This window comes from Danio rerio, chromosome 16, assembly GCF_052040795.2.
Source record: "Danio rerio strain M-AB ecotype USA chromosome 16, GRCz13ab, whole genome shotgun sequence".
In the NCBI taxonomy this organism is placed as follows: Eukaryota; Metazoa; Chordata; class Actinopteri; order Cypriniformes; family Danionidae; genus Danio; species Danio rerio.
Genome location: NC_141036.1, coordinates 33,894,894 through 33,911,834, shown reverse-complemented (window position 1 = coordinate 33,911,834; position 16,941 = coordinate 33,894,894). Strand labels below are relative to the sequence as shown.

At 33.6% G+C, this 16,941-nt stretch overlaps 1 protein-coding gene across 2 annotated transcripts in view; it reads right to left on the bottom strand.

The window, feature by feature from the left end:
- Positions 1-16,941, bottom strand: part of tmod4 (tropomodulin 4 (muscle)) — a 37,615-nt gene that overhangs the window by 4,176 nt on the left and 16,498 nt on the right. For both annotated transcript variants that reach the window (XR_015510234.1, NM_131196.2), the window contains 7 exon segments: positions 16,358-16,520; positions 12,991-13,147; positions 8,979-9,101; positions 4,044-4,136; positions 3,756-3,886; positions 1,978-2,085; positions 1,485-1,628 (listed from right to left, as the gene is read on the bottom strand). Coding sequence is in view for 1 of the 2 variants with exons in the window: in NM_131196.2 (NP_571271.1) it covers positions 1,485-1,628; positions 1,978-2,085; positions 3,756-3,886; positions 4,044-4,136; positions 8,979-9,101; positions 12,991-13,147; positions 16,358-16,465 (864 nt within the window). In the remaining variant the exon portion in view is untranslated.

Sequence of the window (16,941 nt, the reverse complement as noted above, 5' to 3'; positions counted from 1 at the left end):
CCATCATAAGTACATTGTAAAAACATGTATTTATACAATGAGTACATTGTACTCATTGTTGATTTCAGTATAAGTGCATATTTGTGAAGGCCACTTAGGCCGATAGCCGGGGGGGGGTCTAGGGGGTTCGAAAGACACCCCATCCTCCTCAAAATTGTAGGAAATATTTTAGGTAATTATAACCATACAACAAACTAATGCAGCAAAGATTAGTGCTTAAAATGCCACTAAAATGCAATATTTGAACCTCATAATTTAATAGAAACTAGAAACTGCAAAAAGGTCCACATTTTGAAAAAAAAAAAAACACCATTTTCAATAAGTTGACTCTGGGCCTGCCTCTTAATATAAAGTAGGACCACATATCCTGTAAGTTTTAGAACTAAAATCATCCTTGTAAATGGAAACAGAAGCTTTTATTGACAGCAGGCCCAGAAAATGGCAGATTGTGGAATGCACCTATATTTTATAGGTTAAACACCACCACCACAGAAATATATCAGTGCCTGATTCTGTAGCTCCACCCACTGACTCACACAGGGCATAGTCAGATTGAGTCACAGAGGACATTCTCACATGCACATACTCAAAATGACTGACAAAATTTGGTTGTAATTATCAGACATTTTCAATATTCATTATTTTTATTCGCATTTTCTCGTTCATTATTAATTAACAGCTTATGGGACCAGTAGGAAATAAATAGATTACTTTTACTGAACAGAATGATGAACAGAGACTGTGCTTTTGTAGTTGATCAGAACATGCAATAAGTTTAAATCAGAATCAATGACTGTCTTCGAGCTGTTTAAAAAGCCTTTTCGGGAGTTTGATATTGGTAGCAGCCTAAACACATTATAATTTTAGCTGTTGCACTTAGAAAAGTAAAAAGAACAATGCAATTATTTATATAACATGAAATTAACAATGAATGTTTCAATATGTATTTTAATAAGGATATGTAAAAAAAAAACATGAACAGAATCAAAGAATAACCACATTAACAAGTATTGTAGGTTATGATTTCTGTGAAGGGCTCCTCAATCAATGAGACAAGGAAAAAATGCAGCTTTGGGATTTATTTTAAACATTGAATTATCACTTAATCTTATCTGTATGAACTTAAATTATTAGTAAAAAAAATACAAAATAATTCATTAGTATTGATGGGGGAGTCAAAATGTAGTTTACTATGCAGAATTATCAACTTACTATATTAAATTTCAGAATACTATATTCAATCATAGCAATGGATCTTTAATTCCAAGCCATCAGAGAGGACTTTAATTCCAAACCAGTCCAAATTCAGAGTGAAAAAAAGTGTATAAATTGTTGATATTGAATCTGGAAGACTTTAATATTTTATCGAAAATCTGTTAAATGTGTTTGAAAAGCCACTATGGGTAAATTGGAGCCTATGGAAGTGCTTGTGTTAAACAAACAGGCCATCCTGTGTTTCTGGAAGTAGTGTTGTAATCTCTTACTTGGTTGTCGATCTTGATCTCAATCAGGGTGGAGTTTTTTCTGAGGGCTTTGACGATAGCCATCATGCCCTGTGCAGTGATGAAGTTGGACTCAATGTTTAGGCTCTGCAGGTTCTTGTTGGCCTGTAACATCTCAGCTATGGCCTGACAGAAAATCAGGAACAGAAAATCAGCTTTTTATAATAGAAGTATGATAATATAACATACAAAATTAATGGTTTTAATTAGAGTATTAAAATTAACTACTGATTAGTAAGAAAAAAAAAGAGTTTTAATTTAAATGCCACAAAAATGACTACACCACTGCTCAAGTATTTCAAACTACTCTTTATGTATAAATTAAAAACTAAACAAGAACATAGCTGTGAGTAAATTGGGAGTTTAAATGATACACTTTAAGATCCAATCAAAATATGTGGCTTCAGGATGCAGTTTGTTCAAGAAAAAAAAGAGCTCGAAGTGAATAAAAGTAAGACTAGGCTTCAGGACTCACGTAGGCCACGGGGTCATTACTGCGTGTCCCGGCGATGCTCAGGCACAACACGTGTGTGTTACGCTTCATAGCCTCAAAAATCTCCTTTAGGGTTGGGATGGGAATGTCCTACAGCAACACAAGAGAAATGCACCAATTCTTATTATTGATGATAGAAATTAATTATAATTATGTAAGTAAAACAAATCCTGAAAGTAAAATAAAGCAACCTCTGAATTATTTTAAAAGAAAATCAAATTTTGCTTGATCATTTGATGTGTGAGAGGTCATTGTGCAATGAAAAAGAAATTAAAACATTTTTGTTAGTCTAAAAACAGTTTATATTGAGGTAAATCTGCATAAAAGACTCTGCCCCTGGTTATTTGCCACTTTATTACTTAATAGGGTGGTTAAACAAAAGATCATCGTCTGCTTCTACATCACTTCCTGTTCAGCGACAGCCCTGCCCCCCATATTAACCGCTGTAGTACTTAATTAATAAGACACAAATGAAGACATACACATATAATCTACTGTAAATGTTAATGATGCTCTAAAGACATCAATATGTTGTGCAGTGCAGACTTGAGGAAAAATACCCCCTTTGCTTTGCCTTCATTGTGATCCTTTATGCCTCATTCACACATGGTGTCAGCACTAATGATTTTCATTATTACATGGTTTACATAGAATGGAGTGACCTACGCAATTCTGAACTGAATTGGGTCTGAGTTGGGTCTGTCAAGTCACATTGGATCCATTGCTTTTTATGCTCCAATGCAGGCTTCAGATAATCAGACCGATACGCAAATATAATGCAGACAGCAACCAAGCAACTTCTTGCAACACCAAAAAAATAAAGGTACGCCAAAAGGAACTGACAGAGGCGAATTGGTGGTGAATCTGTTGTGTATTGTGGTAGTATTGTATCCATTTTAGTGTCGTCACAATACTGGAATTTCTAAACTTGATACGATACCTATAATATTGATATATAATATCGATACTTGATACAATCGATACCATACAGTGCAGCGCATGTCAACTGGCGAGAAGAGAGCGTGATAGAGCAAAACCAGTATCGATACTAACCAAAAGTAAGATCGTATTGTTTTGTCAATTGCAGGATAGCATATTGGGAAAGTTACAAGTGGTCAAGTATGGTGACCCGTACTCAGAATTTGATCGTAACAACTACTTCTGTGTCTTTTTGTAGCACCTTTTTTTGTTGTCACTATGACAATCACATCAGTCCGAAACTTCAGACACGGCTCAGTGTAAATGAGTTATTGAACTTTATTTTTAAGTTTTCAGGCTGCAACAGTAAGAACTTATTACTTCACTTAATTTTACAGCACGAATTCACAGATCGATGCTGGATATCGAAAAGATCGAAAGATGGCACTTTGCTGATTGTATTGGATCCTACATTAATGTTCCACTACACAAAGTTTCAAACTGTTTTTATTACTTGGTAACTATTGCTTAGTCTTATATTACAGATGTTTAATATGTTCAATATCAGTATTTATGTATTTTATATCTTATTAACAGCCTATGGTTCTACACTGCGCTCATCTATCAACAAAGTAGGACTGTCAAACATACATGCAGAATTTCACATGGCTGGACAAAGTGTGTCTTTTCAAAGTGTACTTTCAAACAATCCAACACACCTATTTAGACAGTGTGTGACAGAAAGTATCATGTTACTTCCTGATTTGTTTTATGTAAAAGTATTGTTAACAGTATAAGCGAACAATACATTAAAAAGAGTGTAGCAGAGTTAGCATGCTTACCGGGATGTTGTTGAGGTTGACCTCCTGCAGCCTGTTGTCATTTTTCTGGATGTAGCGGAGAGTTTCCTCCACATTGGTGTCATTGGGAGGCTCCTCAGGATAGATTTTATACACATCTGGTTTCACCACACCTGAAAGGGAATAAACCATGTATGATTCAGATTTATAAGAAATCCAGTGGATATACAAAACTGGAACTGACCTTACAACACACATAGAGTATATTAGTTGTAACTATTATGTTTGTTTAACATGAAATGGTTCAGTGTTATATGTGTATATACATACTGTTGATGCCTTCTGTGTTGGCAATCTTGCCGGTGGTGTTCAGGGCATCATAATATTGCTTGTTGCTCATGAGTGTGTACATTCCCAAGATGGCTGTGAAGAGACAAACATAATTCCATTAAATATATCTTTGCTTTTAAATTTTAACCACTTAACTAGCACTGTAACAGCCTAAATGACCTTTTGGGCGTAGGTTTTCATTAAAACTCAACATTGGTTTAGTTAAAGTGGTCAGGAACACAATTTAACCAAAAAAGAAATGGTCAAATTATTTTTTATTGGAAGTTAAAGGGTAAAAATACAAAATACAAAAAAAAAATTGACTTATTATATTATATTATATTATATTATATTATATTATATTATATTATATTATATTATATTATATTATATTATATTATATTATATTATATTATATTATATTATTCATTCATTTTCTTTTCGGCTCAGTCCCTTTATCAATCCAGGGTTGCCGCAGCGGAATGAGCCGCCAACTTACCAGCATATGTTTTACGCAGCAGATTCCCTTCCAGCTGCAACCCATCTCTGGGAAACATCCACACACACTCATTCACACACACACTTATACACTACGGACAATTTAGCCTACCCAATTCACCTGTACCGCATGTCTTTGGACTGTGGGGGAAACCGGAGCACCTGAAGGAAACCCACACGAACGCAGGGAGAACATGCAAACTCCACACAAAAATGCCAACTACCCAACCGAGGCTTGAACCAGCGACCCAGCGACCTTCTGTGAGGCGACAGCACTACCTACTGTGCCACTGCGTCGCCTATATTATATTAAATTATAATATATTATATAATTTCAGTAGTGTATAAATGTTACAATTATTATATAAAATACAATGTGGTACATAGAATATACTGTAATAATTATATTAATTTGTTACATTAATAAGGCGGCATGGTGGCTTATTGGGAGTCAAGCCAGTAGATCCCTCGTTCGAGTTCTGGCTGGGCTAGTTGACATTTCTGTGTGGAGTTTGCATGTTTTTCTTGTGTTTGTGTGGGTTTCCTCTGGCTGCTCCGGTTTCCACCACAGTCCAAAGACCATAGTGTATGAGTGTGTATGTGAATAAGAGAATGTATGAGTGTTTCCCAGTACTAGGTGGCGGGTTGGAAGGGCATCTGCTGCATAAACATATGCTGGATAAGTTGGCGGCTTATTCAGTGTTGGCAACCCCAAATTAAAAAATCCAAAAAGAAAATAAATGAATGAACTAGTACTTGTACTGCCTCTTAACTCTTGTGTAATACCAAAGACTATAGAATACACAAGATATGTCACTCGTATATTTTTGAATGGGGAAAAGTGCAATGGTCAATATGGTAAATAAAGCACCGCCTACTAATACAGCAGTTAATCATTGATCACTACATGGCAAATAAAGCTCGCCTTCTAGTACAGAAGCCAAACTAAGCTGAAGGAAAATAAATGAATATAAAGAAATTATTTTAATATATCATTTATTTGTTTATACTAATTAATTATGAGTAATTATTTGATATTTATTAAAAAATAATACAACAATAAAAGCTACAATAACATTAATGATAATGTAAAAAAAACTATCTGTAAAATTCAGAAATGTAAAATTATACTAAAATAAAAGCTCTTTTATTTTAAGCAATTTTAAAAATGTAAAATAAAAAGCAACTTAAAAAAAACTGCTAATACTGTTTTTTGAAACAGTGAACAAACATAAAACTGCACTAGAGGAAACTCCCAGATAAACTGTAAACTGCCATCTTGAACAGCAGGTGGCACTGACTAACCAGTGAACCAGCCACTAATAACTCCATCTTCCGGCTTTAATCAGAAACGACTGCACTAGTACAATAGCAGGTCAAACAGAATCTGAGCATCAGATCACCCCTCACCTTTGCCCTACCACCCTAAATTCTGTTTTCAAATACAGTAATCAGATTAAACCCATCAGCACCCTCTAGGAAATGGACGATTAAACGGATCTTTGTCTCTACTGTCTCCGGTTTGCTGCATCTCAGCAAAAGTGGACTCATCCATAAAACAGGCAAACCCCTATTGACAGTGTAATCCTGAACTGGACAAGTTCCAGAGTTAAAACCGTGTTGTGAATGAGAGGCTTTGCGGGGTAATCTGTACCCAGTGACACACTACAAACTTCATGTGCACCACACACACCGCTTTACATGTCCTTAACCAGATCAAGGACTATTAAACTACTCGCCGGTGTCCATCATTTCAGTACATTGCATCATGAAGAATGTGAATTGTTGAAGAATGTGGAAAAAGTGACAAATTGCTGACCATTTATATACAGACATGTGATTTTTTTTCTTCTGTTGAACACAAAAGACAGTATTTTGAAAATGCTAAAAATGTAGTTACTGACTTCAACAATACGAAAAAATACTATGAAAGTTAGTAATTACTAGTTAACATCAATCTTCAAAGTGTCTTAATTTCTTTGTTCAACAGGAAAAAAATAATAATGCAGGTTTGCAACTGACTGTGAATTATGGCAGAATGTTCATTTTTGGATGAACTTTCACTTTAAATGCTTACTTGATTCTAGCCTACAGACCTGAAGTCAACCAAACACAAAACTTTTCACTCCATCTCTGCTCATGATGACTAGTTGGCCATTGCTTGTTTTATTTTGGTGAGCTGCTGAGCTTGGGAAAATAGATCCTGTGTGGTTTAATTCTGTGCATGACCTACACCATTCATAGTTCCGCATGTAAGCCAGTTACGCAGCTTATTTTATATTCAGCCATAGGGAAAAATATTGAGAGTGCACATGGAAAATTTTCTAGATTTTTCATTTAAAGTGAAGAACTCACTTGCCTATGTGTGGGGTATATGTGTGTATTTTGATTGCTTTTTACATGTACAATGTTTTTAACTTGTTTTTCTTCTGGTTAACTTTGTTTGCCTATTGATAACTGTACTTTCTGATATGCTTGTATTTTGTGTAAAGCACTTTGAGAATTAAGTTTCACAGGCACAATAATAATTATAACTTTAATAATAAAAATTCATTCATTCATTTTCTTTTAAGCTTAGTTTCTTTATTAATCTGGGGTTGCCACATTGGAATAAACCACTAACTTATCCAGCATTTGTTTTACGCAGCGGATGCCCTTTCAGCTGCAAACCATCACTGGGAAACACCCATACACTCTCAATCACACACCATGGACAATTTAGCCTACCCAATTCACCTATAGTCCATGTCTTTGGACTATGGGGGAAATTGGAGCATCCAGAGGAAACATGGAGAGAACATGCAACTCTACACAGAAATGCCAACTGACCCAGCCGAGGCTTGAACCAGCAACCTTGCTGTGATGCAACAGCGCTACCCACTGCACAACAGCCCACCCCATAATAATAATAATAATAATAATAATAATAATAATAATAATAATAATAATAATAATAATAACAATTATTACTATTATAGCTATTATTTTTGTTATTATTATTATTATTATTATTATTATTATTATTATTATAGTTATGTGTTATGAGTAAAATGTCATTTTTGTTTTGGTCTGCAAACTTTTAACAACGTTAATTCCAAATAAATTAAAAATAAAATGTCATGAAAAGCATAAATGACAATTAATCAAAATTACAAAAACTGCAGTATTTTCAGACATATTTATATTAATGTTTAGACACATTACCAATTTTTTCACTTCCAAACAATTAAGTAAACAATATTCTGTGGATTTCCCAGTGCTGGGTTGCAGTTGGAAGGGCATCCGCTGTGTAAAACATATGCTGGATAAGTTCATTCTGATGTGGCGACCCCTGATGAATAAAGGGACTAAGCTGAATAAAAATTGATGAATGAATGAATATTTTATGGAATAACATAACAAATGAATACATTGCTTAAAATAACAATAGTTTATTTTTTTATTTGTAAGAAATTTTAAATTTAATCTTTATTATTTAAAGATTCAAACAAATATTAAAATTTTACTCAAACACACACATACTGTAGTACATCTAGTACATCCAGAGAAACTTAGATCAGGGCTCATATTCATTTTTACTACAAAAATTCTATGACTTTTTCAGGACTTTCATGGAAATTTTCATGACCTAATGTTTCATGTAATGTCTACATACATGTGGTATAACAAGAAAACAATGCATGTTCAAAGTTATTACAGCATATCATAAAACATGCAACAATCTATTTAGTTTAAATTCATCTTTATATGTACAGTTGAAGTCAGAATTATTAGCCTCATGAATTATTTAAAAAATTTAATTGCTGTTAAACATCATTTGGGAAACATAAAAAAAAATCAAAGGGGGCTGATAATTAAGATTTCAACTGTACATAAAATGTATTTTGATAAAGCTCACGCAGCACTAATAATGTGAGAGCATGAGTTTAGCCACGAACAGAAAAGAAGTAAAGACAACTTACCCATATTTAATTACCCATATATTATTTTTTATTTTTTAATTTGGAAATAAAAATTACGTTTAATCTTTTTTTTTTTTTTAATTAAAGCAAATCTGTTTTACTCAAACATACACATATTGTAGTAAATCTAGCACACCCAGTGAAGCTGAGAATTTTCAAATGTCTACTTCATTTTTTCCACAGCTGTATGTTATTGACTGCACAAATAGAACAGGTGAATTTAGAAAGGGTTTGATTGACAGACGTTGTGCATGAGCTTTTGTGATCACCTTTACAACAGCAAATAAAGGATTAGTCAAGGATCAAATTTTGGATTACAGTCAAAGCCGTAACAGGACATTACAGGTTATAAAGTGCAGATTAGTCTTCGAAGCGTTGTAAAGCTTATCTTTAGTCATTGTAAACCGGATATCATTAGTTGTTTGAAGTCATGTGAGTAGAAACAACAGGAACAGATTAGAAATGTGATGCTTACCTGCAATGTCACACATTTCAGCATCTGTTGCGTTTCTTAGCGCTTCCTCCAGCTCAGGTTCCAGAGTGATTTGCTCGTCCGCTGGGATTTGTCCCGAGCCTGGTTTAGGAACGAAGGCTTTCCCTATGGACAGCAGTGGAGAAAAAAGATACACACTGTTGTTACCGTGAAATCAAAATTTGCTTTAAGAAATTTTATAGTGTTTATATATTAGAAAAGGTTCATTATTTTATTTAATTAATGTGCCTTCACAATCTTTTATCAAATTATTGTCCTCTCCTAGGCCTATTACGATATTTATTTTTTGTTGTACGATATATTGCACCAAAATATATTGCGATAAGCGATATTATTGTCATTTTAGGATAATTTTATGCCACTCATTATATATGCACATTATAAATATGCATAATCCAAGTACACTCTTTCATATAAAGAATAGAATAGAACATATAATGTTTAATTCTTTAGTATATTTCATTTATTTATAGTCATTTTTCCAATTTAATAATTAGGCATAGGAATCAGAATGTGAAAACATATATCCTAAACAAATAATTAGTAATACATATTAACAAAAAAGTGCAAGGTAAAAAGTAACAGAAGCTGTGATATCTGCTACCAGATCTATTTTCAGGTGTCATAAACCCACAAGAAAATACACTATAGTCTTTTATAATAAATACTATAGTGTTTTATCATTTTTTTAACCATACTGACACTCCAATATACCAATATAGATAAAGAATGTTGCGCAATTAGCTAAAACGTTGCTAGAATTGTTTTTACTTATGGCGATATATATTGCATTACCAAAAATGATCAATACAGTAGATTGATTATTGTGACAGGCCGATCCTCTCCTATTTGCTAAAACATTTCATTCCCTTGTCTTATGATGTATTTACTGCCACATTTTTCCATAAGTCGCTGTCATTTTTCCTTTTGAGCCAAGCAATATAATTAATTTATTTCTGAATGAATCAGCAATTTTGAACAAACCATTTGAATGGATGATTGATTAAATCTTTGAGAAAGTGACACTGGCGCCTTCTGTTTTGCGGGCATGTTGATTTATCAACATCAAGTCAAAACCATTCAAGGTACCAGCAGAAAATGCTAAAAACTGTTTAATAATTATTAACAAAAGTAAGAAATTCACCCAAAATATTGAGGTCCTGTTGACAAAATTGCACCCCCCTAATGCCATTACATTGTTTGCTTTTTTATAACTGATTTACTTCAGCATAGAAACATAGCCAGAGTAACTGCTTTCTGCTTTCATTTGATTTCTATTTAAGTTTCAAGAGTGACTGTTAATTTGTTTAAAAAATTTAAAGGCTACCCACTCTTCTTCATACTTTCTGACTTTGTCCAGAGCTAAGTACTTTTTGGGCATCATTTTTTAAAATCAATTTCTGAATGCTTTATTTTACATATTGAGCCATGCCACCTAGTAGCATTATTTGGACTTAACTCTACAAATGTTTCTTTGTCATCTTCACAATCAAATGCAATTGTCTTTTGTTTAATAATTGCTAAAAGGCATAAAATACTAAACTGGAAAATTCTTCCCCACCCAGTTACGTACATTGGATGCATGATCTGATGTAGTTTATGCAAATAGAAAAGATTAGATATACAGTTTGCGGTAATAAAAATTTCACACTATCTGGCAACCCTTCCTCTTACACTTTAAAAGTAAAAATAATAAATAAATAAACATGTATATGTGTATGTGTATAGGTATGCAAGTATAAAGCTGACTTATTTTCCCTGCCCCTGGCTTAGTTATGAATGGAAAATGTGTTTTTTTTTTCTTTTTTAAATATATTATTATTATTATTATTATTATTATTATTATTATTATCATTATTATTATTATTATTATTATTATTATTATTATTATTATTATTATTATATTTTCTACTGCTTTACCATTTGAGTATTTGTATTTTTATATATTCTCTGTATTGTTGTTTGGCCTAATATGTAGGCATAATAATGTCTAATGATTCTGTGTATCTGATGCTGTGTCTCTCTGACTAACATATTTCAATAAAAAAACAGAGTTAAAAAAAAATAATTGAAAGGCTTAAAGCCAAGAAATCACACAAAAAAAGCTCCCCTTGTCATCACTAAAAAGCTGTCACTCATTCTTGTTCATACCGATCAACACAATGATACTGTAGCACCTATACATTGTAATTAGATCATTAGCAAGTGTGTAAACTGCACTCAACAAAAATTCCAGTGTCCAGTATTCTGATTAGATTCTGACTTAAACCCTGTCCGATCAGCCAATAAATCAATGGTTACTGTGTTTTTGTGATTGACAACACTGCTTGATGCTGCAAAAATGTAAACAGAAACCTTTGACCAGTGAAGATAATGACAGAAAATGCCACAACCAACAAACTGACTGAACTGGTGAGATGTTTGTGAATGTAGGAAGCTGGTCAAAGTTTTAAGGAGAATATTATCAAAATCATGTATTAATTATGTGTATGTTATGCCTACACATAAACCAGACATTATCAGTAATTATAACATTTAGCATATTATGAGTGTATTCAGGGCTTGACATTAACTTTTTTTGATCACCAGCCACTGTGGCTAGTAGATTTCCAACATTACTAGCCACTCGGCATTTTCACTAGCCACAATTTTATTGTTGGGAAAATATATTTTATATACATAAATATGACTTTGACATGCTAAAATTACTTGATTTAGAGTTTGCGCTATCTCCACATGCCTCCTCATTCATTTCACTTTTTGTGTATTGTGTAAGAGTTTGCTCAATAATCATGAGCTAACGGTTCATGGTTTCATAGTATTACAATTAGTTTTTATTTCACTTTTTTTTTTCAGAACTCAAAATGAAGGATTTACCAAATGTATCTCTGACCACACCAAACATAAACAATTAATTATTTCTTAGCCACAAATGTGCTAAAACAAGCAAAATATAGCTGTATACTATACTTTTTTATTTAACAAAACATATGCACAGAAATCTGTCCTGGCTAAAGGTCCCAGATCACAATTAAACTACACATAAATGGGCAGGTAATCTCTAATTAAACCAATGTTATTGTAAAAAAAAGATAATTCAACCATATTAACGCAAAATAAAGCAAGTAAAAAAACATACCGTGTGTGATAATGAAAGGATGATCACACACACAGTTAACTAACCATAAATAATCTCTTTAAAGAATAGTTAAAGCAAAAGCAACCGGTGCTGCTCGGTGCATGCTCATCACTTTTTATCTAGTCTATTTGAAAGAGAACCGATTACATCAGTTGTGTTTATAGGCATAATTGCTTCACGCAAGGAAACGGGAGCTCACACACATTTTAAACAGTTGCGCGCATCACCTCAGCTGTTAGCGCGAGTGATTATCCTCTCATTCGGTATTCACCTGCTTCCTATTGCTCGCGCGAACACAATTATTTTTGACTGTCGTGCTGCTTCTCAGTTCTAGGATCACCTTTGCATGCATATTGGACTACCCTTATGGTCGAATCATGCTTTTAAGAACTATTATTCCAGGACAATTATTTTCAACCAGCTAGTGGGAGTGTCTGTCTTACCCACCACCGCTGAAATCTACTGGGCAGGTTGGCGGGTGTTAATGTCAAGCCCTGATTGTATTCATGAATTAAATGGAGTATTCACTAAAAGCAGTTTGAGCCAATTAGATTCCTTGTGATCTACATAAAAAGCATTTTACAAGGACCTGTTTTGTCACCATTTCACACTGATATCAAGTATAGGGAAAATTATATTCCAACTTTTATTTTATTCCAAATTTAAGGCAATAATATAAACAAAATAATATAAAATTATAATTGAAAAATGATATATAGCCATATATAATACTTATATATATAAATAATTATAAATATTATATATATCTCAAATAATGACTTTGAATGAGTGGCTTTTCTGACATTAGATATATGAACGATCATGTTCATAATATCTGTCCAATAGTGATGGTACCTCTCTTCTCCCCTGTAAAAGGCACCAGGTCATCTCTATCCTTATGCTCTATGGCTTGTTTCTCCAGGTAATCCATGAGGGCGAAGCGATCAAAGGGACCTGTGGGACTCTTCTTGGTCTGGTCACGCTGGCGAAACCCGGCAGGGAGAGTAGTGTTCTGGAAATCAAGACATGTGGACAAACTTTCAATAAAATTTACAAATAAAATTTACAGCCAATTACTGATTCAGGAGTATGTATTGCAAATATTTATGTTGTGCTACTACAGAATACTTCCTTTTGATTGGTCAATCATGGCCTTCAGTGGTCAAATATTTCACAATGTTAGCCTTGGCCAATGACAAAACTTTAATTAGAACACTGTACATCAGACACACAGTTTCATTCATTCATTTGTTTTGTTTGCTTACTCATTTATTTATTCATTCAATATTTCATTTAAATTGGTTTTGGATCTGCCGGGTAAAACATATGCCAGAATAGTTGGTGGCTCAGTCCACAGAGGCAGAACCCATTATAAAACAAACACTAAGTTGAAGGAAAATGAATGAATGAATGAATGAATGAATGAATGAATGAATGAATGGTTTTGGTAAACACTGTAACACTGTTTATCTTTTGGGCTTTTTTTTTGCTTTTGTTATAATATTTTCATTCATTCATTCATTCATTTTCTTGTCGGCTTAGTCCCTTTATTAATCCGGGGTCGCCACAGCGAAATGAACCACCAACTTATCCAGCAAGTTTTTACGCAGCGGATGCCCTTCCAGTCACAACCCATGTAACCCTAACCCTAACCCTAAACATCCACACACACATTCACACACACACTCTTACACTACGGACAATTTAGCCAACCCAATTCACCTGTGCTGCATGGAGGAAACCCACGTGAAGGCAGGGAGAACATGCAAACTCCACACAGAAACACCAACTGAGCCAAGGTTCGAACCAGCGACCCAGCAACCTTCTTCCTGTGAGGCGACAGCCCTACCTACTGCGCCACTGCCTCGCCCTGTTATATTATTTTCACCTTATTAATTAACTGACTGATATAGCTATTGGTTTCAGGTGTGATGTGGTGAAAACTAAATGTTTTGGATTACTCGTTTGACTTGATGAATACCATGTGGGTCGAAACGTTGTTTTAATTTCATTAAATAGTTTTTTTAGCGCAGGAGTTTCAAACTCACAGCCCTCCACAGTTTAGCTCCTACCCTGCTCCAACACACTTATCTGTAGGCTTCAAACAAGACTAAAGGACTTAATTAGTTTGATCAGGTGTGTTTAATTAAGGTTGAACTAAACTGTGCCGAGCTGCAGCCCTCCAGGAACTGAGTTTGACACCTGTGTTTTAGAGAAATAGTGGCAGTGTGCTTATTTTTTATTTGTTGACATTTTTTTTTTTTTTGCTCACTCATTTCATTCATTCATTTCATAATTCATTTATATTGGTTTTGGATTAAATACTGTGACCTTAACATGGAACTACTAAGCAGTTGATAAAGGTGTTCAAAAATTCACCCGTGTATGTTTGCATGATCATTCATTCATATATTCCTTCATTCCTTCATTCATTCATTCATTCATTCATTCATTCACTAAATTTAATTTTGATTAAAACTTGAGGCCATTTTATTTTATTTATTTATTTTAATAATTTATTAAAACTTTTTGTTTAGTTGCAAATTATTAATTTGTTAGTTTGTTATACTACCTACTAACCACTTGAACTTGATGAGATTGCTTGGGTTCAACAAAAACATTTTTGAGGAAGGATTTTATTCTGACTTTAAAGCAAAAAACACAAAAAAACAAACAAACAAATATAACATTTCTATGAAAAATGATATATAACTATAATAAATAATACTTCATAACTATTTAATCTCAGCAAAACTATGTAATAATTAATTCAATCATTTTAATCAATAAATTTCACTTAATAATAGATTAGTTTTATATTTTGTAAAATTAAGATTTTTCAATAACCCATTAAATAATGACTCTATATAATAATTGGTGAACTACCAAAGTAATCTAATCCCTGCTTTTCAGAACATTGGTTTTCGATCATGGGGACTAAAGAGGATTTTGGAGTTAGATATTTAGATATTAGATATGGAGTTAGATATTTGACAACATGAACCTGAAATCATTTTAGTTTTAAAACAGGAACACAATTGACCAAATAGTGACTTTTACAAATTTTTGCAACTACGACATTTCTAGAATGTCCCTTAAGAATGGCAGAACACCTCAATCTTTTTGACATGGAAAAACAATTGTATTCTTCCTTTTCTCTCAAAAGAAATATATCTTTTTTACTCAGTGTTATCTAATGTAGGGTGTTCTTCCCTTACCTCATTGAAAGTTATATGAGAGAAAGATTGTGGAAGAAATTTTAAGAACGAAGAATGGCTTTCGGTCTGTTCTGTCATATTTTTCAAAGGTGCCACAATATTAAACCACAAGCAAAATGTTCAATTCTTTTACAGAACTTTTTTAACACCAATTTGTCTCAATAATGTTTCTCAATGTTGTTTTAAGTGCAAATCCAATGTTGGTACTGTGATGCATGTTTTCTAAGACTGTGACATGATTAAGACATACTGAAAAGTAATCCACAAACAAGATTATTGGTAAACCTTTTGCTCCAGTTATAATCTCCAGTTATTTATCTTCTGAATTGTAAAACTGCTCTACAGCTTACAGTAGTTTTGGACTAGAATCTGTTTTACACCTTTGTATGTATCTAGCAAGAAAATGTATTCTTCTGTTGTGGTCTTTTCCTAACATTCCTTCAGTCAATATGTGGATAAATCAGATTGACATTTTCTTACCCTTAGAAAAACTGACTCATGAGTTGCATCAGAAATCTGACGATTTCTGGCATATTTGAAATCCTCTATGGGAGTCTTGGGACAATGTATCTTAAAAGACTATTTTCATTTTATATTATTTTTTTATTTATTTATTCATTTATTTTTATTTTACCCTTCACAAAAAACGTACTAGCCGATTGACGATTGTATAATAAATGGCTCTATTATTGGAAATGATGACATGAGACACCTACTCCACTGTTTTGTCATTGTAAATCTTTAAATAAATGTTTTTTAAAAATTCCTTCATTTGTTCAGTTTTGTTTCATTCTTTCCTACCTTTCTTCCTTCATTCATGTATTTATCAGGGATCTGTCACATTATATGAAAAAACGAAATTATCGAAAGATATTGTTTTCCTTTGGTTTGTGATTATTCTTATTTTTTTGGTGTATATCTCATTCAAACTTTTATTTCTTTTTTTAAAATGTTTACTCAGATGTCATCTATCCTCACTTAAGATTTCAACACCACCATAGTACCTCGGGGTCCAGCTCCTGCAGCTCAATGTCCAGCTGCTCCAGCTCCTCTGCGCTGAGGCCCCTGAGGATGGCATCCTCATCAATGTCTCTGGGATCACTCTTAGACATACTTGCTGCTCGGTGCTTCTCTCAATTCACACAGCTCGCCCAGAGACAGCAGCCCCTGGAAGAGAGAGATAACAAGTTTAGACCAGAAACTTACACAAACAACAAAAAAAGCGACTAGTTTCCCTACATCTGGCTTGCAAATTAGGCACAATAATGGCTTGCTTTATTCAGTGCCTCAAAGCTTTCTGTAGAAGTTGAGAATGAATGGAAAAACCTGCTTTCCAATCCAAGTCACCGGCCAACTGAAAGTGCCCGATTGGAAACCGCTCGCATTGTTAAATGCCACAAAGCCCAGCTGAATTAAAAGGACAAGGCTAGCATTTGTGTACAGGAAGAGCTTTGGGAGGTTTGAAGGTACAGTGTGTTGGGAATTCTGAAAACGCCATCTAATTATGGTTGACGCGACAATCATATGGGACATGAGGAAAGTGCTCACTGCTTCTTTCATTTCAAGTGAGAATCTGGTCTATTTTTAG